This window comes from Staurois parvus, unplaced genomic scaffold (assembly GCF_062004578.1).
Source record: "Staurois parvus isolate SC_StPar_1 unplaced genomic scaffold, SC_StPar_1.0 ptg000151l, whole genome shotgun sequence".
In the NCBI taxonomy this organism is placed as follows: domain Eukaryota; kingdom Metazoa; phylum Chordata; class Amphibia; order Anura; family Ranidae; genus Staurois; species Staurois parvus.
Genome location: NW_028317947.1, coordinates 4,836,724 through 4,861,398, shown reverse-complemented (window position 1 = coordinate 4,861,398; position 24,675 = coordinate 4,836,724). Strand labels below are relative to the sequence as shown.

Here is a 24,675-nt window from a genome sequence, read left to right as displayed (position 1 = left end):
CCATGCAATCTCCGATTGCTTGAAATACAATCAAACAAAGCATCTTAGATGAAATATGGTGGATATTTATTTTCCCTGGCTGATCAACTCATTTGGATTGAATCCAATCCAAATCTAATGCTAGCTATACATTAATAAATGATTGATTTATTTTCTGATTGATCTCTTCTACTAGGAATAACCAATCTATAGTGTACCCATTTAACCACTGTAAGACCGCCCCATAGCAGATGTACTGCTACAGGGCGGCTGCGCTGTGCAAAATCATGTAAATATATGTGATTTTGCATTTCTAGGTAGGGAGCACGAGCGCGAGCCTTTGGCTCCTGAGGATGTCAATCACCGGGTCTGCGATTCCTGCCCAGGATTCGATGATCGACGGGGAAGCTGAGAGGGGAGAGATCTGATTTTTTTTGCAAATAAATAATCTTTCTTCATAAATCTTGGCCAAAATGTATTCATCTATCTTTTTAGTAATCTGAAGAATGTATTTAAAAATAATATATTTTTAAAAATATATTTTTTTAAATATATTCTTCAGATTTTTTTGAACATATAAAATAGTAATTTTAACATATATTTTTACATATATTTGTAACTGCATTCCAAAAATGTAGATTTGTATTTTTAAAGGCATACAGTATATTTAAAATGTATTTTTAAAAATATTTTTTCATATATTTTGTAATAAAAATGCATTTCAACATGCAGTATATATATATATATATATATATATACTGTATATATAAATTTATTTTGAAATATATTGAATATGGCCAAAATTTTAGCATTTCAAATATATCTCAATGTATTTGGGAGGAATATTTTTAAAATATATTTCAAATATATTTTTTTTCCATATGGGCCGTCAGTCAGTTTTTCCAGATGGATCCAGAATGAGCCACAATGTATGTCTATGGGAGTAGTGCGAAAAGAAGCATTCCATTTTTTTTTTTTTGGACCTGGATGGACTTGGAGCAGGGGCGGACTGACAACTCATGGGGCCCCCAGGCAATAGGGGATCATGGGGCCCCTGTGTCCTTGCCCACACTCAAAAAAAGCCTATAAAAAGGTACCAGGGGCATTTCAAGGGGTGCCTACTGACCCCGGGCCCTTGGGCAATGCCCGAGTTCCCGAATGGTCAGTCTGCCCCTGACTTGGAGGTAAGTGGATGTAAACAGAGTGAAAAACTAACATATGGACCTGATCGGAAGGTCCATGGGAAAGGAATACCTCACTGTGGGACATTTTTCTTTGACAACTAGAATTAAACATCCATTGAAACAAAAATGGTATTGGCGAATGATGAGCAACAGATAATTATGATGATGATGATTATAATTCCTAGATTGTAAGCTCGAAAGAGCAGGGCCCTCAATCCCCTCATGTTCTGCATTGTATTGGTATTGTTCTGTCACATGTTCTGTCCCCCTTTGTAATGTACAGCGCTGAGCGAACTATTGGCGCTTTATAAATACTGTATAATAATAATACAGGATTTATATGGCGCCAACAGTTTGCACAGCACTTTACAAAATGAAGGTAGATATTACACTTACAATACAATTTGGTAGAAAAGGAATCAGGGGGCTCTGCTCCTCAGAGCTTACAATCTAAGAGGGAGGGTCGAGAGATACAAAAGTTGATAACTGTGGGGGATGGGCTGATGGACAAAATACACGTACAGTTGTTAGGTGGGGGCAGGATAGGCCTCCCTGAAGAGATGAGTTTTCAGGGATCGTGGACAGAGTTGAAGATAGTCGGGGAAGAGAGTTCCAGAGGATGGGAGCTGCTCTGGAGAAATCCTAGAGGCGAGTATGGGAGAAGGTGACAAGGGAACTAGAGAGCAGGAGGTCTTGGGAGGAACGAAGAGAACGATTTGGTTGGAATTTTGAGACTGGGTTAGCGATGTAGCTGGGGGCCGTGCTGTGGATGGCTTTATAAGTTGTTGTAAGTATCTTGAATATAGATTGTAAGCTCTTGTGGCCAGATTTGATCAGATGCTTTTGATGGCAAAACAGAAATATGGGATATGAAAGACCCCAGATCTCTCCACAAAGGAGACCTGTTACTGCCCACGCTATTAAGGGTTAGTGGTTAATTTTTATTTATTTATTACTACATATTATGTATTTATGATTATTTTTATTTATTTGTGTATTTATTTTACATTCATTTACTAATTTATTATTATGATGATGATTATTATTATTAATAATAATAGTAACAACACTAATAATAGTAATAATAATAACCATCATCATCATCACCATAATAATAATTTATTATCATTTTATTACTTTTTTTAAGGGTTAGGGGCAGGGGCAGGAGCGGACTGACCATTTGTAAACTCGGGCACTGCCCAAGGGCCTGGGGTCAGTAGGGGGCCCCATGAGATACCCCTGGTACCTTTTTCATAGGCTTTTTTGAATTTGGGCAAGGACACAGGGGTCCCATGATCCTCTATTGCCCAGGGGCCCCATGAGTTGTCAGTCCTCCCCTGGTTAGGGGTTAATTGTTATTTATTTATTATTACAGAATATATATTTGTTTGTTTGTGTATTTATTTTACATTTATTTATTCATTCATTTTTTATTATTATTCTAATAAATAAATAAGAAGATAATAAATAAAATATTAACCCTAACCCCTAATCCTACCCCTAACCTAACCTTAACCCTAATCCCTCACCCTAGCAAAAACAAAATAATATTAAATGAATAATAATAAAAAGAAATTAAAGCTGATGGAAAAGCTAAAAAAGCAAAAAAAAAACCCTAGCAATAAATGACGCAACAGATGATATTTTTCTCTATTGACTAATAAAAAACGCCAAAGCCTAAAAATACCTAAAAAAGTATAAAAAAGCACAAAAATGCAATGAAGTGTGTGAAACACTGTGCGCAAATTTACTACGCTTAGGTGTGTATAGGGCATAAATGGCATAGTAAGAGCGACATGTGTTTTTTTTTTTTTTTGCATGTTCGTAGCACGCTCAGATCATGTGAATGGAGCCATACAGCAACAAGAAATATAAGTGAGAGAAGTAATTGTCCTGTGCAGAGACCGGTCATTGTCCTGTGCAGAGACCGGTCATTGTCCTGTGCAGAGACCGGTCATTGTCCTGTGCAGAGACCGGTCATTGTCCTGTGCAGAGATCGGTTATCGTGCTGTGCAGAGACCGGTTATCGTGCTGTGCAGAGACCGGTCATCGTGGTGTGCAGAGACCGGTCATCGTGGTGTGCAGAGACCGGTCATCGTGCTGTGCAGAGACCGGTCATTGTCCTGTGCAGAGACCGGTCACTATGCTGTGCAGAGACCGGTTATTGTCCTATGCAGAGACCGGTCATTGTCCTGTGCAGAGACCGGTCATTGTCCTATACAGAGACCGGTCACTATGCTGTGCAGAGACCGGTTATTGTCCTATGCAGAGACCGGTCATTGTCCTGTGCAGAGACCAGTCACTATGCTGTGCAGAGACCGGTCATTGTCCTATGCAGAGACCGGTCATTGTCCTATACAGAGACCGGTCATTGTCCTATGCAGAGACCGGTCATTGTCCTATACAGAGACCGGTCATTGTCCTATGCAGAGACCGGTCATTGTCCTATACAGAGACCGGTCATTGTCCTATGCAGAGACCGGTCATTGTCCTATGCAGAGACTGGTCATTGTGGTGTGCAGAGACCGGTCACTATGCTGTGCAGAGACCGGTCATTTTCCTATGCAGAGACCGGTCATTGTCCTGTGCAGAGACCGGTCACTATGCTGTGCAGAGACCGGCCATTGTCCTGTGCAGAGACCGGTCATTGTCCTGTGCAGAGACCGGTCATTGTCCTGTGCAGAGACTGGTCATTGTCCTGTGCAGAGACCGGTCACTATGCTGTGCAGAGACCGGTCATTGTCCTGTGCAGAGACCGGTCACTATGCTGTGCAGAGACCGGTCATTGTCCTGTGCAGAGACCGGTCACTATGCTGTGCAGAGACCGGTCATTGTCCTGTGCAGAGACCGGTCATTGTCCTGTGCAGAGACTGGTCATTGTCCTGTGCAGAGACCGGTCACTATGCTGTGCAGAGACCGGCCATTGTCCTGTGCAGAGACCGGTCATTGTCCTGTGCAGAGACCGGTCACTATGCTGAGACCGGTCAGGGCCGCTTGTATTCCCCAGTCCAGTCCTCATAGCAGACATGACTCAGATGGTACCAGCGAGCCTAGAGATGCTGTGACACTGGCCACGCCTCCCCATCCCTTCCGCCAGCTCTGATTGGCCAGGACGCATCCTAATAATGACTTCATTCAGCCCCCTCCTGTCACCTCTCTGTGAATGAAGCTCCAGCCAGCGATTTGTGTGCATGCAGCCAGCCGGAGAAAGGAGCTCCAATTGCCGGGATCGGTGACCAGGACCCCCCTCCGCCCCCCACCTTCCCCGATCAGGACCATGGACCTCGTCAGCCTCTGAATGCACCATCTACAAGGGGCGGCCAGGGGAGCGCTGTGCTGAGGGGCCACTTGTTGGGGTGCAGCAGGTGATCGGGGCTTTGTTTTCTCCTACCGGGGACCCACTACAGCAGCCAAGACGCCTCGTGCCGTGCTCCGAGTGAAAAATGGGGCGTCCAAGCTCCCCAAGCCCCCCTCCGACCCCGGGGGAGCCCCGGGCATGTTCATGGAGAGGTCACAGAGCCGGATTAGCCTGTCTGCATCGTTCGAGGCTCTGGCTATCTATTTTCCCTGCATGAACTCTTTCGATGAAGAAGATGGGGGTAAGGACTCGCATGCCATTTTGATTTTCTGTGCTTTTTGTAAAGAATGCGCTCCTAGAGGTGATGGTATGGTCCAGGCATGCGGGAGGCTGGACCATACCATTGCAGCAGCAGGTGGGATGGCCAGCTGGACTTCAATATGGCTGATCCCCTCAAACTGTGGTCCAAAAAATAAACTGACAGGATGGCATTTTATTCTATCCACCAAAGGTTTCTTAATACCAAAATAGGGTTGGTTAAGAGGTTGAGAAGATGAATACATTGGTTTCTCCACTTACAGGGGTGCTGATGGGTCTTGGCTGCTATGGACAAGATGTGTGAGCCAATTAATGGTGCATTTAATTACTCACCAAGCATGTCATTGAGACTACCCAGCCATGGTCAGATTAATATCAGGAACTTGAAGGTGTGATCATCTCTTAATAACAGATTCTTTTACCTGATAGATTAATAGACAGTTGAGTAGTACCTCAACCCTGAATATCAAAAACGTGAAGATGATATCATCTCTTAATACCAGATTTTTTAATGTAATAGATTAGTAGATAATTGACTAGGAGCTCAGACCTGAATGTCAGAAACTTGAAGGTGTGATCGTCTCTTAATACTAGATTTTTTGTCTAATAAATTAATAGAACATTGACTAGGATCTCAGCCCTGAATATCAGAAACTTGAAGGTGTGATCATCTCTTAATACCAGATTTTTGTATCTAATAGATTTGGAGATAATTGACTAGGAGCTCAGCCCTGAATATCAGAAAGTTGAAGGTGTGATCATCTCTTAATACCAGATTTTTTAATGTAATAGATTAGTAGATAATTGACTAGGATCTCAGCCCTAAATATCAGAAACTTGAAGGTGTGATCATCTCTTAATACCAGATTTTTGTATCTAATAGATTTGGAGATAATTGACTAGGATCTCAGCCCTGAATATCAGAAACTTGAAGGTGTGATCATCTCTTAATACAGATTTTTGTATCTAATAGATTTGGAGATAATTGACTAGGATCTCAGCCCTGAATATCAGAAACTTGAAGGTGTGATCATCTCTTAATACAGATTTTTGTATCTAATAGATTTGGAGATAATTGAGTAGGATCTCAGCCCTGAATATCAGAAACTTGAAGGTGTGATCATCTCTTAATTCCAGATTTTTGTATCTAATAGATTTGGAGATAATTGAGTAGGATCTCAACCCTGAATATCAGAAACTTGAAGGCGTGATCAATTCTTAATACAAGATGTTTTATCTAATAGATTAGCAGATAATTGAGAAGTACCTCAACCTGGAATATCAGAAACATTAAGGTGTGATCATCTCTTAATACCAGATTCTTTTATCTAATAGATTAGTAGACAATTGACTAGGACCTCAATCCTGAATTTTAGAAACGTTAAGGTGTGATCATCTCACAATACCAGATTTTTTAAAACCTAATAAATTAGTAGATAATTGAGTAGTACCTCAATCCTGAATATCAGAAATGTTAAAGTGTGATAATCTCTTAATACCGGATTTTTTTTAAATCTGATAGATTAGTAGATAATTGACTAGTACCTCAACCCTAAATATCAGAAACTTGGTGTGATCATCTCTTATTATCAGATTTTTTTATCTAATAGATTAGCAGATAATTGACTAGGACCTCAACCCTGATTATCAGGAACGTTAAGGTGTGATCATCTCTTAATATCAGATTTTTAAATCTAATAAATTAGTAGATAATTGACTAGGATCTCAGCCCTGAATATCAGGAACATTAAGGTGTGATCATCTCTTAATATCAGATTTTTAAATCTAATAGATTAGTAGGTAATTGACTAGGATCTCAGCCCTGCATTTTAGAAACATTAATGCGTGGTCATTTCGTAACTCCAGATTTCCAGATACCTCATGGATAGAAGACAAAATACGAATCTGATAAAGGTTATGAAAATCAATGCATTGTTTTCTCCAATTAAAGCAATGCTGTGGACAAGATATGCAAGTCATTAGCTGGTGCAATTAATTACTCACCAAGCATGGCACTGAGACTACCCAATCATGGTCAGATTAGTAGACAAGTGATTAGGACCTCAGTCCTGAATATCAAAAATGATTTTGTGATTTCCTCACGTCAGATTTTTTATTTATCTTTCTTCTATTTAATGCATTGAAGACCAAAAAACATATCTTCATAAAGGTTAGGAAGATCAATGCATTGGTTTCTTCAATTAGAGGGATTCTGTGGACAAGATATGTGAGCCCTTAACTGGTGCTATTAATTACTCACCGAGCATGTCATCTAGACTACCCAATCATGGTTAGGTTAGTTGATGATTGACTAGGAACCTCAAACCTGAATAGCAAAAAACTTTAATGTGTGAACATCCCCTAAAAACAGATTTTCCTGTCTAATTTCTTTCATCTATTTAATGCATAACAATGCATCTTCATAAATGTTAGGAAGATCGATGCTTTGGTTTGTCCAATTCTAGAAATGCTGTAGACAAAATATGAGTACTGAACTGGTACAATGAATTACTCCTTAAGCATGTGACCTGGACTACCAAATTATGGTCAAATTAGTAGATGATTGGCTACGAACCTCAATCCTGAGTTTTAATGTGTCAACATTGGCTACTGCTAGATTTTTTACACATGGTTTACCTTCATATATTTCCTCTTTCTGCTATTTACTGTATAGAAAACATATTCATCTTTATAAAGGTTAAGAACATCAAGGCATTGCTTTCTCAGTTTAGAGGGATGATGAGTCTTGGGTGCACTGGACAAGATATGTGAGCCCCCAACTGATGCAACTGATTACTCGTCAAGCCTGTCATCGAGACCACCCAATCATGGTCAGATTAGTAGATGATTGACTAGGACCTCAGTCCTGAATATCAGAAACTTTAATGCATGATCATTTCTTAACATCAGATTTCTGTATTTCTATATTTTACCTTTCCTCTATTTAATGCATAGAAGACATAAAAGGGCCTCTTGTGAAGAATGCCATATACACAAACAGCAGTAGGTAGTTGTAACAAAGAACACATTTTATGGGCTGTACTATTTGATATACAGTAGCTAGGTCTTAAGTTCCTAATAATACAATTTTTCTTCCTATCACTAGCTTTAATTTTTCCATCTATATGCAGGATAATGAGATTTGCTTTCAGAATTTCAGTAGAACAATAGATGTATAGATGGGTGTTTCAATAAACCTGGTGACTAGCAGAGGTATTAGCGACAGAAACAGCAATGGACCTTTTGTGCAAACAGGTTATGTGGCTGTCAGGTTCTGATTTTGGGCTGTGGTTATCAGACTGATAATAAAAGGAATTATTTGTCTCTCCGGCTGTTGTAGCACATGGTCATGGTTTAAAATGAATATTTATTGGGAGTATTTTTGTGTTCTATTTTAGATGATGGTCATTCAACCTCACAATAGCTACTTTCTGCTGGTGCTGGCTTATCAATCACAGCTTGTTGATACCTAATATGCAGAGGCCTTTGCTGTGCTCAGTACTGTATATATTCACATGGATAATATTGGGTGTAGAATAATTATCCTCCTACAATAATTTTCTTTTCCTGCTGTATAACCTGGTTGAAAAAAATGTATGTAAGCATTATATCTATCTATCTATCTATCTATCTATCTATCTATCTATCTATCTATCCATCCATCCATGCATCCATCCATCTATCTATCTATCTATTATCTATCCATCCATCTGTCTGTCTGTCTGTCTGTCTGTCTATCTATCTATCTATCTATCTATCTATCTATCTATCTATCTATCTATCTATCTATCTATCTATCTATCTATCTATCTATCTATCTGTCTGTCTATCTATCTACCTATATCTATCTATCTATCTATCTATCTATCTATCTATCTATCTATATCTATCTATCTATCTATCTATCTATCTATCTATCTATCTATCTATCTATCCATCCATCCATCCATCCATCCATCCATCCATCCATCCATCCATCTATCTATCTATCTATCTATCTATCTATCTATCTATCTATCTATCTATCTATCTATCTATCTATCTATCTATTATATATGTACAATAGATAGATGGACAGATATATGTGCATAGATATTATATTAATAGTATCTACTATATTACAATTTATATATATAATTTTGGGTATAGAACAACTATCCTCCCACAATAATTTTCTTTCCCTGCTGTATTACCTGGTTGAATAAATGGATGTAAGCATACTATCTATCTATTATTATTATTATTATACAGTATTTATAAAGCGCCAATAGTTTGCTCAGCGCTGTACATTACAAAGGGGGACAGAACATGTGACAGAACAATACCAATACAATGCAAAACATGAGGGGATCGAGGGCCCTGCTCTTTCGAGCTTACAATCTAGGAGGGAGGGGGTGGTGGCACAGGAGGAGATAGCTGTGGGGGATGGAGTGGTAGGAAGAGTGGAGGAGGTCGGCAAGTTAGCAGGGGGTGGGGTAGGCTTCCATGAAGAGATGGGTTTTCAGGGTGCGCCTAAAGGAGAGGAGAGTAGGTGATAATCTGATGGGTTGGGGCAGGGAGTTCCAGAGGATGGGTGACACCCTGGAGAAGTCCTGGAGGCGGGCATGGGAGGAGGAGACCAGGGAACTAGAGAGAAGGAGGTCTTGTGAGGAGCGGAGTGTGCGTGCTGGGCGGTACTTGGATATTAGGTCAGTGATGTAGTTCGGGGCAGTATGGTGGACAGCTTTGTACGTCAGCGTTAGGATTTTGAATTTGATCCATTGCGCAATCGGAAGCCAGTGGAGGGATTGGCAGAGGGGGGTGGCGGAGACAGAGCGGTTGGAAAGGTGAATGAGTCTGGCAGCCATATTCAGGATCGACTGAAGCAGGGATAGCCAGCGGCGAGGCAGGCCAGTGAGGAGGGAGTTGCAGTAGTCGAGTCGTGATATGATGAGGGAGTGGATGAGCTGTTTAGTCGTTTCTGGGGTTAGGAACGTGCGGATTTTGGCGATGTTGCGGAGGTGGAGTCTGCACGAGTTTGTTAAAGATTGGACTTGGGGCTGGAAGGATCTATCTATCTATCTATCTATCTATCTAGATATCAATCGATGGACAGATATATGTGTACATATATTATATTTATAGTATAGATACTTTATTAGGTTATATGTGATTGAGATATATATATACACACATTCTTTTCTTTGGGGACACATTTTCTTTTTGTTACTTTCAAGCTGCATTTTAGGAAAAAATCACTGATACTGATATGCCTACAGTAGTAATAATTAGTACTGTTTTAAAACCCATATGCAGGCCATCATTCTTATAATATGTTGCTAGCTTACAAAAAAAATATTTCCAGGGCTCTGTTCCGGGTTGTAGCTATTTTTTTAAGTTAATATAACCTAAACTAGCAAGTGTGCATGATATAGTCTTATTGGGGGTTATTTACTAAACCTGAAGAGTGCACAACCTGGTGCAGCTCTGCATAGAAACCAATCAGCTTCCAGGTTGTATAGCCAAAGTTTAACTGAACAAGCTGACGTTAGAAGCTGATTGGCTACCATGCGTAACTGTACCAGATTCTGAGTGCTCCAGTTTTTGTAAATCTCCCCTGGTGTGTTTCTGTTATGTTTCATGGAAGATAGTGATAATTAGTAAATACCAATAATAGAGAGAAAAAAAATGATACATTATATATTGTGTGTTTGGCCCAGAAATGTGCTACTTAGGAACACACTTTGCCAAGTGGAGCCTAGTTTTATACCACACCCTGGAATAACATATTTAAATCCATGATACTCCATAATTCATAGCAACCAGCCAATTTGCATATTATAGTTAGACTAATAAATAATCATTTGTTGTGGAAAGTACAGATTTTCCTTGTGTACAATAATCAGTGCAAAGAATTATAAATATTAAGCTGTTTACTGTGAACTTTTCAAAAAAAGGCTTATTGGCACACATTAGGCTAGAAAAAATAAATAAAAACATTTAGAAACATATTTTTTAAAGTAATCATCAAAAATTAAAAATGTATTAAAAATATATATTTTTTACATTATTATTATACAGGATTTATATAGCGCCAACAGTTTGCTCAGAGCTTTACAATATAAAAGGAGACAATACAACAACAATACAGTTCAATAAAAGGGTTAGGAGGCCCTGCTCCTTGGAGCTTACAATCTAAGAGATATATCCATTATGCTAAAAAAATATATATATGTCCGGAATGACCTTTATCCATTAAGCGTTTTTTCTAGTTCACATAATCGTTTCTAATTGGCTCCCATTAGCTTTTCCAGAGCTTTTTTTGCAGATATTTGACAAAATTTGACAAAATTGGCCTCCTTTTAATGGCCATAACTGTTCTAATGGGAAAACTCAAATGTGGCTATTCCTTTCACTACTGGCAAATTTTCAGGACCTTTATGACAACATTTTTTGGAAGAAGTTGAAAGCCAAATTTAAAGTGCAATTTAACCCATAACAACTTATAATAAAATAATAAAACAAATAAAAATAATAAAACAAAAATAATATTATTTAGCAAAAAACATAGGAGGCTACCATTTTGCTGAAGCCCAGAGCAGCAATAAATTTTTGGGCTGTGAGTAGATCATCTTATACAAATTCGGCACAGTGCCTAAAATTAGTGAGCAAATGAGCATGTGCAGAGCAGAGAGTGAGTGTATTACTGTATAGGCAGTTATTTTTAATGTTTTACATAGCTATACCCAGGGGCGTATTCACCACAAGGCAAACAAGGCATTTGCCTAGGGTGGCATTTTTTGGGGGGTGGCAAAAATAGGGACAGAAGAAGGGACACATGTGGCATGGGGAGCAGATGGGATTCGTGAGAGGCTGCGGGCTGCTTGGCTGTGTATGCAGAGCCCGCCTTGCGTTCCTGGGAATGTCCAGAGCTGTGAAGGTAAGTATCTTTCTCTCTCACGTGGGGGGGAGGTGTAATGGTGGTGGGTGTATGGGGGGCAGTGGAAGGCTTTCTTGGCTGAGGGGTTGGGGTGGCTGATTTTTGTGTTGCCTAGGGCAGCACAAAACCTAAATACACCGCTGGCTATACCTGCAAAAGGGGGCTAGTGATCTATAGCAGAACTAAAGTTCCACTTGAACAAACTTTTACAGAGGAGGAAAACTTTTTCTGGAGGAAAAGAAATGTAATCTCCAAACACAGAAAGGTTTCTTCACAGTAAGAGCTGTTAAAATGTGGAATAAACTCCCTTAAGAGTTGGTTCTGGTCAGCTCAGTGGATTGCTTCAAAAAAGGCCTGGATTATTTCTTAGATACACAGAATATAACTGGATACTAACATTTATAGGTAAAGTTGATCCAGGGAATATCCAATTGCCTCTTGGGGGATCAGGAAGGAATCGTGCTTTGCTGGGTTTTTTTTTTTTGCCTTCCTCTGGATCAACTGTGGGTGTAAAATTATACCTTTTTTTTTTAATGGTTGAACTGGATAGACTTTTGTCTTTTCTCAGCCAAACTAACTATGTAACTTCCATTATCCTGATTTTTTTGTAGCAAATCTACCTTTGTAAAGCTTGCAATGTATGTTTTTTTTGCCTTCCTCTGGATCAACTGTGGGTATAGGATTATAACTTTTTTTCAGCCAGACTAACTATGTTTACTAAATTTTTACAGAATTTTACAACCTATCTATGTTACTATATAATAATTAGGCCAGTGGGGGAATCCAGGCAGTGCAAAAGTGATGAAATTGCGACCGAACTACAGTTCAAAGTAAGATCAGTGAAAGTTCAGCTGTGGGTTACAGTTTTACATGAGTGTTTCTATGTGTTCCAACGGATACTTTGATTTCGTATTAGCAATATCTATAGAACTATGTTGGAAAAAAATAATTGGATGAAACGTTGGATAAACATTTACAGCAAGATGTCATGTATTTTACTCAAAAAGAAGCAGATACATTTTAAGTCTTCGGTGTGCAGCTGTATGTTTCCTAAATGTTATTTCTTGTCTGATTGAAATAATTATGGGTTGAAAATGAATGCAATTTTACAGATGCTCCAGAAGATGTGTAGATTTGTTGATTGATGAATCGTTTGATCACATTCAAAAATGCAAACAAATTCTAGAATATTTTTAGCAGACTTATTTTATTTGAAGTAGAAATGAAAAAAAAAATTATCTTGTAATATGAATTTGTGAAAAAGGCGCAAATTTCTGTAAGGCTTATGGGCATTGTCTAGACAAGGGAAGATAAAAAAAACTTTGAGGTTAGCTGATTGAACAGTAGCAAGGTATGAAAAGAAACCTGTATTAAACAATGTAGAGGGTGCTATTACCATCTCATCTAGTAAAACTGTTGGTTGCCTGATTGGCATGCTAAGCCAAAGACTTGGTACCAGGGGTGGACTGACAACACATGGGGCCCCTGGGCAATAGGGGATCATGGGGCCCCTGTGTCCTTGCCCAAACTCAAAAAAGCCTATGAAAAAGGTACCAAGGGCATCTCATGGGGCCCCCTACTGACCCCAGGCCCTCGGGCAGTGCCCGAGTTTCCAAATGGTCAGTCCACCCCTGCCTGGTACAAGTATGCAGACCTGACTTTGTTCTGCTGCATGCTTGTTCTTGGATGGTGATTCGGAAAGTATTGAGGTGAGTAAGAAGATGGTCAGAAATGGCTGTAATTACCCCCCTCCCCATATTTCCTATATTTTTCTTTAACCACTTGCCCTCCAGAGTATTTACCCCCCTTCCTGACCAGGCCATTTTTTGCACTGCGTTGCTTTAACTGACAATTGCACAATCATGCAATGCTACACCCAAATTAAATTTACGTCCTTTTTTTCCCCAATAATAGAGCTTTCTTTCGGTAGTATTTGATCGCCTGTGCGTTTTTTTTTTTTTGCGCTATAAAAAAAAAAGACCAACAATTTTGAGAAAAAAACAATATTTTTGACTTTTTGCTATTAAACATGTCCAGTAAAAAAATTTTAAAAATCTAATTTCATCATAAGTTTAAGCCAAAATGTATTCTGCGACATGTCTTTACTAAAATAAAATCCCAATACGTGTACATTAATTGGTTTACATGAAAGTTATAGCATTTACAAAATTGTGGTATTTATAATGGGATTTTTTTTACCAGTAATGGCGGCGATCAGTGACTTATAGCGGGACTGCGGCAGGCATTCTGACACTGGGTGGGAACTGACTTGGTGTCACTGACATCCCCAGTGACACCAATACAGTAATCAGTGCTAATAAAAAGCACTGACACTGTACTAATGACACTGGGCAGGAAGGGGTTAACATGTGGGGCATTCAAAGGGTTACCTGTGTTCTGTGTGCTATTTTATTGTGTGCTGTGTGTGTGCTTCACTGTAAGCACTCTGCTTTGCATGGCTTAGTTATGCAAAGCCATGCATAGCAGTGTTCAGGAGCTGACAGGGGAGAGAACTGTATTGTTTACTCACAGTTCTCTCCCTCTGTTGGTAATGCTCCTCAATCACCGGGTGCCATTGAGTAATCACTGTCCGGAACCCGGTGATTGACAGCCAAGGCCGCAAATAATGGCACGGGTAGGGGACGTGCCCCCTACCCAGAAATGCAAAGTCACGTATATATACGTGATTTTGCGCACCCCTGCGCCCTGTAGCAGTATATCTGGAAAGCGGTTAATCAAAGCAATTTAGTAATATGGGACCCCAGACAGGGTAAAGAAAGAACAACACATTGTGCGATACTCACCTTTAATACAGGACAATGATTGAATGATGCCCAGCTTTAATTAAATCTATTGCTCTGCCTAAACAACATAGCTTGGGTGGATTGGGTAGACTGCACCAATCGGAATGGGCAGATGCCACCTATCAGAATTTTCTTTTTAGCATTGTTGATTGGCGCACACATGTGTCTGTGCAGTGGGCATGTCAGTACTCTTGGACTGCAGATCACTGATTTCAAGCAGAGCAGAATGGTCTTCCAAATCTTCAGCGTGCTGCTGGGGATATAAAGGTTGGGAAGGCACTAGAGTGCTGGTTAAATAACACACACGAGAAAACTTTCAAATCTTTCTTTATTTGGCACCCTGACTTAAAATAATAATTAAAACATACAATTTGACTTTAACTTAATGGGCTAGTCAAGGACTCATAGTTCATAACTTGAGGATAGGAAACAGGTTATCTTATGAACCATGCCTTCGCATCCTACTCAAGAAGCTCTAATGTACTGATTGTAGATTATAGGTTGCGTTTAGTGGATAAATCGTTGTTCGAGTTTTTGTAGGCCAACCAGTATGAACAAGAGTTGTAAAATGTAGGAAGGGTAGGGCATCCATTCTTCCAACATGCTATATTAGCAGGGGCGGACTGACAACTTATGGGGCCCCCGGGCAATAGGGGATCATGGGGCCCCTGTGTCCTTGCCCAAACTCAAAAAAGCCTATGAAAAAGGTACCAGGGGCATCTCATGGGGCCCCCTACTGACCCCGGGCCCTCGGGCAGTGCCAGAGTTTCCAAATGGTCAGTCCGCCCCTGTATATTAGTGTGCTGCTGCCAGTATTTAGAAATTAGGCTTTTTACCACCTTTAATAAAAGGGCATGAGAGTCTTCTCTTAGTGGCTAATTGAGGACTGAGTGTATTGGAAAAAAAATATTCCAACAATCCAGCCAATCCACAGTGGTGGCCATGATGGTGTCAATAAAATTGTATTATTGTTTTCTAGTATCTTTGAATTAGAAGACATAACCCCAAATGAAACTAATTGAACTTGTTTGGCTGCAGCTTCTCTAGCAGTGATTTGATATTTGGGTCCATATTTGATGCAGGCATATTTGGGCTGCCAGCCATCTGGCTAACAAATCTTATATTAATGTGCTGAATGAGAAAATGTGTTAGAGCTATCAACCTGTATTTTTGTTGAGTAGATAAATGAGAGAACAATTCCCTTTTCTATCCCAGTCTTGAAAGAACTTTGGTAGAGAGAAAATGTTTAGTGATAATTTTTTAAAATGCACCAAGATACATCTTTTAGGTGCTTCTTCTTTTTATAGAGGTTCTCAATGGAGTTTAAATCCTGTCTGGAATATGAGGGTTTAGGAAAGGCATACCTCCAATAATCAAGTGACAAGGAAAATATTTCCACTAAAGAGAGGAGATGGTGAAGAAAATAGTGAAGCATCAGGCACCCTTTCGTGATCCATCCTCAGAAAGCTTAGAATCTAAACATAGTGGTGGGTGGGCATGGCAAATGAGATATCAAAGGGTAGTTATTGGCCCAGTTTTGTAAAATGCATCCTAGGCCCATAATGCCTGCCTCAACAGGAATGGTTTGGTCTTGCTTAAGTGGCAGGCCAAGCTTGGTAACCACAAGACTAAGTTGACTAAGTGACTTTTAATAAGGGTATATTCTTCAGGATCTGTCTTTTCTGAGTGGTGTGAAATTGACAATCTAATGCCTTCAAAAGGACTACAGCTTTGTAATTTTTCTCTTACTTTAGGACCAGGGGCGGACTGACAACTCATGGGGCCCCCGGGCAATAGGGGATCATGGGGCCCCTGTGTCCTCACCCACACTCAAACCACACCCAAAAAAGCCTATGAAAGGTTCTAGGGGCATCTCATGGGGCCCTTTATTGACCCCGAGCCCTCGGGCAGTGCCCGAGTTTCCGAATGGTCAGTCCGCCACTGTTTAAGACAGCGTAGTAGCGTAGAAGCTGCAAGAGTATGCCCATATAAGTGCAATATATTAACTCACCCTAACCAGGTAAAATCATAAAATGGTATTGTTCTATTTCATCTAGTAGTGGCTCACTGTGCATTGCCTTCTGTTCGGGGGATGGCTGTCTCCTCCTCTGGATACAGTCAGTTGGGTTCAGGGGCGGACTGACCATCTGGAAACTCAGGCACTGCCCGAGGGCCCGGGGTCAGTAGGGGGCCCCATGAGATGCCCCTGGTACCTTTTTCATAAGGGTTTTTTCAGTTTGGGCAAGGACACAGGGGTCCCATGATCCCCTATTGCCCAGGGGCCCCATGAGTTGTCAGTCCACCCCTGGTTGGGTTGCTTCCATGTTTGGGCTAGTGTCAGGACTTGGAGGATGCAGTTGTGGGGGTAAGGAACCCCCGAACAAGTTCCTAACACTTGTGTCATATCTAGCTTTGACTAGCTCTTCTTCTGTGCACCCAGACATACCCCCGTTGTACCTTGAATGGCTAGCTCTAAGATGACCCATTCCTGGTCTTTTCCACTGTGCTCTTGATGGCTCCTCCAGAACTCAATTCCAGCTCAGAAGATACATTGAGTGAGGAGAGATAGTTTTTATTCATTTGTAGCTGTCTAAGGAATCATTAAAATGCGGAGCTCAGCTGCTGAATGTCTACTTTCCATGCCAGTTCACCAAGCTCAGCCATGCTCCCATGTAAAGATTTTACGTAAAGTCATAAAATACATTATAGTTTCCTTTTAAACAGCATTTTTGTACCCTTATGGGCTCTGTAGCATAACAAATTATATATAGTAACTAGTTATAGATTATTGGCTCTACAAAAAAAAAAATACATATCACCAGTGGGAGCTGGAAACCCTCAGGGGTCCTGGCCTTGATTATTATAACCTCGCTGTCTTGATTATTATAACCTCGGCAGACCTAACCCTGTCACTAATTATTGGACTGCTACTGCAGATTTTAATTAGTAATAATATACGATGGCTATACAGAGGGTGTGCAGAAGTAAATAGCTAGCATGTATAAAACATTAAGGTGCTGCAAATGGCTTCGATTAAAACATTGCATTCTGGGTATTAAAGTAATATAATAAAACATCAATGTGTTCTAGGTAATGAGAGAAAATAATGAGTTTGCAGGCTTTTTAATTAAACACATACGCCAGCAAAGACTTAAGACTGCAAGCTGGTCATATCACTAGGTGAATAAGTGGAAAATACATGTCAGAATCTAACATGCAGAAATGTATGTCAATATAAAGCAAACTTTATTTAGTGCAAAGTAACAGGTTCCCTTTAAAGCAGAGATGGTACCATCTATACTTGTGTTGAAGTCATGAACTTCACTTAGTATTCTTTTATCTTTGTTTTATTACATTTATTTATCAGGCTTCTCGTGTGCATTTTTGATATGATTGTAGATACCCGTCACATGTGCCTGTGTTGTGCAACCTCTCTTCCAAATGTATGAGCAAGGCTGCCATGGTTTCAGAGAGGTGCCAGTGCTGAAGTCTGGAAACACACTGGTATACATTGTACAGACTCCAGGAATCTATCTTTATATAAAAATAAAAGCCATGCAACTATTTAGCGACTGTATCCAATGGTTCAGTTAAAAGCAGAACTATGTCCTCTTTTTAAAAAAAAATATGTGCTGCAAAACGTAGTTATAAGAGCATCTGTCAGGACCTGTATCACCTGCTGGTGGCACTGTGGTTCCTAGAGGGGAATGTTGTAGTTCCAGTGTCCACCAGTGAGTGTCTCCTAGCAGCCAGCACTTTCCAGTAATCATAAAACAAACAGAAATTGTGCGCTGCCAATGTGCTGATTAAAGTGCTAGATAATGAGCTGCTGCAGACACGTGTTATGTGTGCTGGCATTAAAAACAAAATAAATGAAATATAAGTGTTGCGCTGCTATCAACAAACAATAAATATCAAGCAGTATCCAGATAGCAGAGCAAAACACTGAAGCAAAAGGCACTAGTAGAGGAGGGAATAAATACCCGCCCAGCAGCCAGCATCAGGTGCAGACTGATTACTGGAAAGAAACAATAAATCTATAGACAAACTCAAACGTGACTAAAGTCCACAAAAAATGATGAAAAATAAATTCTTCAAAATGTCAAAAAAAGTGGAACATCTTCCTACTGGTGACTGCACCCAGATTCCCAGTGCTGTAAATCTTCAATGTACGTGAATCACCACAGTGAACATAAAAGTCCAGGTGGACCCTCACCTTCTCACATGGACCTGTATGTGAACACAGGTCAGAAAAGCATCTCCCCTATCAGTGGGGGTAACACATAACTGGCTCATCTGTGGGCAATCTTCCCCTTATGAATCACTGCTGAACCTTCCAATGGCACGTGATTTCAGTACAGTCGGCCCTGTGGGTAAAGCTCGACAACCACAAAGTAGATCATAGTGCAGTACGCGTCTTTAAAATGGCATGTAATTTATTAAGACATATACACTCACATGGTAACCAACAAAAAAACACATTAAAATAACGACTGAAGCAATCAGTGAAGAGTAAAATCCTGCCTGTCAGATTGGTGTTGGAGAGCTGACGTCACTCAACTCCTCCCCACGCGTATCGTCACGCATCACTGATGAAGTCACGTGGTGCAGCACTGGGAATCTGGGTGCAGTCACTAGTAGGAAGATGTTCCACTTTTTTTTTTTACATTTTGAAGAATTTATTTTTCATAATTTTTTGTGGACTTTAGTCACGTTTGAGTTTGTCTATAGATTTATTGTTTCTTTCCAGTAATCAGTCTGTACCTGTAGTTTCAAACATTTTTTTTCCCTCTATGCCAGGAGTTAGAGAGATACAATGTATCTCTCTCCTCCATTCATAAAGAGAGAAAAAAACAAGGGGGCCGGGCTGTACAGTGACTGATCACTGTGATAGCCAATCAGAGGCTATCACAGCGATCATGTGACCCAGAATCGGGAGTCCCAGGTCCTGATTGTTAGAACGGGACCCGGTGCTCCCAGTGACACTACAGGCTTTGTGTTGGGAGCGCGCCATGAGGCACTCTCCCAGCAGAAAGATAGGTACGCAAACAGGGGCGGACTGACTATTCATGGGGCCCCTGGGCAATAGGGGATCATGGGGCCCCTGTGTCTTTGCCCAAACTCAAAAAAGCCTATGAAAAAGGTACCAGGGGCATCTCATGGGGCCCCCTACTGACCCCAGGCCCGAGTTTCCAAATGGTCAGTCCGCACCTGTACGCAAATATGCGGTCTCATGGAAAAAAGCCAAGTTCTGTGAGGCCGCATATTTGTGTTACGTCGGCGTCAAGTAGTTAAATACATCCAATAATCTTTCAGCCCGCTGGATGTGCGGTAATACTGTATGTACGGTAGCTTCTGCTACATACAGTATATCTCGCTGAGCCAATCACGGCGAGTGATGTATTCTATTAATGAATACAAAGCCTGCTCGGATTGGCTGAGTCAGAGAGGCGGGCTGATGTCACAACCTCTGCCAATCCGAGCAGGCTTTGTATTCATTAATAGAATACATCGTTCGCTGTGATTGGCTCACCGCAGTACACTGTATGTAGCCGAAGCTACCGTACACACATTATTACCGCACATCCAGCAGGCTGACAAATTAGGGATGTTCGTTTTGAGCCAGCTGGGCCCAAACAAACTAAAGGTTCACATTGTATACCCCGCGTATAAGATTACCCCTGATTTTTGGGGTATGTTTTTAACCTCCCTAGCGGTATTCCCGAGTGTAGCTCGGGGTAAAGTTTCAGTACCAAAAGCGGTAACCCCGAGCTACACTCGGGCTTACCATGCAGCATTGCACAGGGAGTCCCTGCAGCACTTACCTTGTCCTTCGCTCCCGCGATGTGTCCCCTGCAGCGTCCCCGGCCATCTCCTCCGGCCGATGCCGGAATCCGGCTTCCGTGTTCCGGTCCCTGTGACGTTGGGAGGTACAGGTGCCGGAACCGGCGGCAAATTTGACATTTTTTTAAAAATGGCATTTTTTAAAAAATGATTATTACATAGTAAAACATTGCTGTATCAAACCATTTCACATACATTTTGTCCCTACTGCTTTGTCCTGTCCCCTGCCTGCATTTTGACTGTTCTTTCTGCCTGGAAACTGAGAAAAGTCCATGGCGTCCAAAAAGCGTCCCTTTATGTCAAAAGCGGTTTTAGACCGGCTAGAGAACAGCGATAGTAAATCAGAACCACTTGAAGAATTGAGTGATAATGATTCGTGGGGAAATTCGTCACTGAAAACAATTCTGCGACTTTGCTCAGTGATGTGCGAACTTGGCGCTATATTTCAAATTTCAGTGTTTTTGGTTTGATTATATTATTGAATTAAACGTATTATTATTGTATTATTATTTTTTATGATTATTTATTAAATTATAATTTATGATTTTGTGTTTCAAGTTTTATCATATCCGGGATGTTTACTAGACTCTTGTTCGGACAGATTTCAGTGAGTTATTCCTAAATTACAGCCCTACAATAAAAAAAACTACATACAGTCATGGCCGAAATTGTTGGCACCCTTGATATTTCTCCAGGAAATCATGTATTTCTCACGAAACGTATTGCATTAACACATGTTTTGCTATACACATGTTTATTCCCTTTGTGTGTATTGGGACAAAACAAAAAAAGGGAGGAAAGAAAGCAAATTCGACATAATGTCACACAAACCTCCAAAAATGGGCTGGACAAAAGTATTGGCACCCTTTCACAACTGCGGATAAATAAGAATGTTACAAGCATGTGATGCTCCTGTAAACTCACCTGGGGCAAGTAACAGGTGTGGGCAATATAGAAATCACACCTGAAAGCAGATAAAAAGGAGAGACGTTCACTTAACCTTTGCATTGTGTGTCTGTCTGTGCCACACTAAGCATGGACAACAGAAAGAGGAGACGAGAACTGTCTGAGGACCTGAGAACCAAAATTGTGGCAAAATATCAACAATCTCAAGGTTACAAGTCCATCTCCAGAGAACTAGATTTGCCTTTGTCCACAGTGCGCAACATTATCAAGAAGTTTGCAACCCATGGCACTGTAGCTAATCTCCCTGGTCGTGGACGGATGAGGAAAATTGATGAAAGATTGCAACGCAGAATAGTCCGGATGGTGGATAAGCAGCCCCAAACATGTTCCAAAGACATTCAAGCTGTCCTGCAGGCTCAGGGAGCATCAGTGTCAGCGCGAACTATCCGTCGACATTTAAATGAAATGAAACGCTATGGCAGGAGACCCAGGAGGACCCCACTGCTGACACAGAGACATAAAAAAGCAAGACTACAGTTTGCCAAAATGTACTTGAGTAAGCCAAAAGCCTTCTGGGAAAACGTCTTGTGGACAGATGAGACCAAGATAGAGCTTTTCGGTAAAGCACATCATTCTACTGTTTACCGAAAACGGAATGAGGCCTACAAAGAACAAAACACAGTACCTACGGTAAAATATGGTGGAGGTTCAATGATGTTTTGGGGTTGTTTTGCTGCCTCTGGCACTGGGTGCCTTGACTGTGTGCAAGGCATCATGAAATCTGAGGATTACCAAAGGATTTTGGGTCGCACTGTAGGGCCCAGTGTCAGAAAGCTGGGTTTGCGTCCAAGATCCTGGGTCTTCCAGCAGGACAATGACCCCAAACATACGTCAAAAAGCACTCAGAAATGGATGGCAAAGAAGCGCTGGAGAGTTCTGAAGTGGCCAGCAATGAGCCCAGATCTAAATCCCATTGAACACCTGTGGAGAGATCTTAAAATTGCTGTTGGGAAAAGGTGTCCTTCCAATAAGAGAGACCTGGAGCTGTTTGCAAAGGAAGAGTGGTCCAAAATTCCGGGTGAGAGGTGTCAGAAGCTTATTGATGGTTATAGGAAGCGACTGATTTCAGTTATGTTTTCCAAAGGGTGTGCAACCAAATATTAAGTTAGGGGGGCCAATACTTTTGTCCAGCCCATTTTTGGGGTTTTGTGTGACATTATGTCATATTTGCTTTTCTGCCTCTGTTTTATATTTGTTCCAATACATACAAAGGGAATAAACATGTGTATAGCAAAACATGTGTTAATGCAATACCTTTTTTGTGTGAAATACTTGATTTTCAGGAAAAATATCAAGGGTGCCAACAATTTCGGCCATGACTGTATTTCCATGCAAAAAAATGGTACCGCTTTCAGCACCAAAAATCTGAAATAATCATACCGCTAGGGAGGTTAAGTATAAGTTGTCTTTTACGCCAACAAATACGGTACACAAAGCACACCAAGATTTAAGTAAGAATACATGGGACAAATGCACTTAGACAATACTTGCTGATCCTGGAGTTCAGCTTTATTCTTTTTCTACTATCAGTACCAAACGAAATATACTTTATCTGATGTGTATGGGCAGGGCTTTTTTTCTCAGAGGAAAGGTGGTGGAACTCCCCCACCCAAACCTGGCCACGCCCCCATCAAACCCTAGGACCACCCCTTTAGAGAACAGGAATGCAAGTAAAATTTGGGAGGGGCTATAAAAGTAAATGTATGGAATTAACACCGCCCCCCCCCCCACATTAGTAAGAATAGCGAGTAACACTGCCCCCCCCCACATTAGCAAGAAAAGCGAGAAAAATTGTATCGCCGCTCCTTACCTGATGCTGACGATCCGCGCTATGGTAGGATCGACGAGCAGAGGGCGTGATGACGTCAGCGCGCACCGCCGGGTGTACTAAGATACACCTTTCCTATGGGGGTGGCCGCGCGCCCCCGATGTTTACACGCTGGCGGTAGAGGGGGGGGGGTGAAGCGTGCATGTCCCCGCTCACCGGCTGTGAGCAGCGGCAGTGACAGGTGCCGGGCACGCGCAAGCATGACATAAACAAGCCGCGTCCGGCACCTGTCACTTTCGCTGCTCTGCATAGCTTGTCAGCTCTGCAGAGGCAGTCGGTGAGCGGGGACAAGAAGAAAAAGGTGGCGGAACGCAGTACCGCCGCGTTCCGGCAGAAAGAAAGCCCTGTGTATGGGTAACACTTTCCTCTTCCATTTTATATCTCTGGCCCAGTGTTCTATGATGGCTGCAAAAATGTTTCTAAATAAGTCATGGGATTCTCAAGCATTTTGTTTAGTGCAAATAATTTTTTGTTAAATGTCAGGATATTGTGGCATACACAGGATGAGATGCCCCATACTGTCTGTGCAGTAGAATGGCTATTGGCTGCTAAATTGCAGCATCTGTAGGGTGAACATATGTCATTTACAAAGAAAGCGCTCCCCTATTGAGTACATGTAGTCTATGGAGCTGTATGGTTGGGAAATGGCAGCAAGTCGCTATTGTGTAAACCTTGTAGGCTAGCAGGCATGCCCTTTATGTTAGACTATTCAAAAGAAAATACAGAGATGTGCACAAAATGTGACAATACTCTTCAACGTTCCACATTGCTCAAGGTTTATGTTTAAAGTGAAAATAGATGTTCATGAAAAATACCATCTTGTCTTAAAGTTGATGTAATGTCTAAAAAGAAAAATTAGTTCTTACCATAATTTGCAAGTGTGCACAGCATAATTGTATATTATGGCAAACGTACATGGTGAGTGTGACCTCTTCCAGCTGTTAATGGCTTCTCCGCTCCTTGCCACTACTATCTCCTCTGCTGCTACCTCTGGGTCCCCTGCTGTCCTCTTCCATCATTTTGTTTTTAAACAGATAAGAAAAAGTGCATATTTAGCACTTACAACATACAGGTAATTAAATTACAATGTCTAATAAAATCAGTACAGATGTACACATGGGAAGGGAATGAGTCTATGAAGAATCAGTGTATAAAACAGAGAAAGCTAGTGTAGTTCTACCCCTGCAGGAGACGCTTGCTGATTTGGGTTCTCTTTTCTGTGCCTCAACTCTAAGAACAATCTCAGCCTCTCTGACACACCTGGTTGGATGAAGTACTCAGCTGTGAATTAGCAGCAGGAAATAGGTACAGGACCATTTGGTGGTAAATTAACTCAATGGGATTGACTTATTAAAACTAGAGATTAGAAAATTTGGTGCAGTTTCTATCAGCTCCTAACTTCAGCTTGTTCAAATAAGCTTTGGCAAAAAAAAAAATGGAAACTGGTTGGTTCCTGCGCTAGATTTTGCACTCCAGTTTTATTAAATCAACCCCAGTGTATTGGTGCAGATTAAAATAAACGTTGGTTTGAGCAT

At 41.0% G+C, this 24,675-nt stretch overlaps 1 protein-coding gene across 1 annotated transcript in view; it reads left to right on the top strand.

Annotated features, from left to right (window-relative positions):
* The first annotated feature begins 4,317 nt into the window (after positions 1–4,317).
* The window catches only part of RIMS4 (regulating synaptic membrane exocytosis 4), a 266,003-nt gene continuing 245,645 nt past the window's right edge, over positions 4,318–24,675 (top strand). Inside the window, exon 1 of the mRNA XM_089674368.1 lies at positions 4,318–4,762. Coding sequence (XP_089530494.1) covers positions 4,660–4,762 — 103 coding nt within the window. The 5' untranslated portion in view covers positions 4,318–4,659. The remainder of the gene's footprint in view (positions 4,763–24,675) is intronic.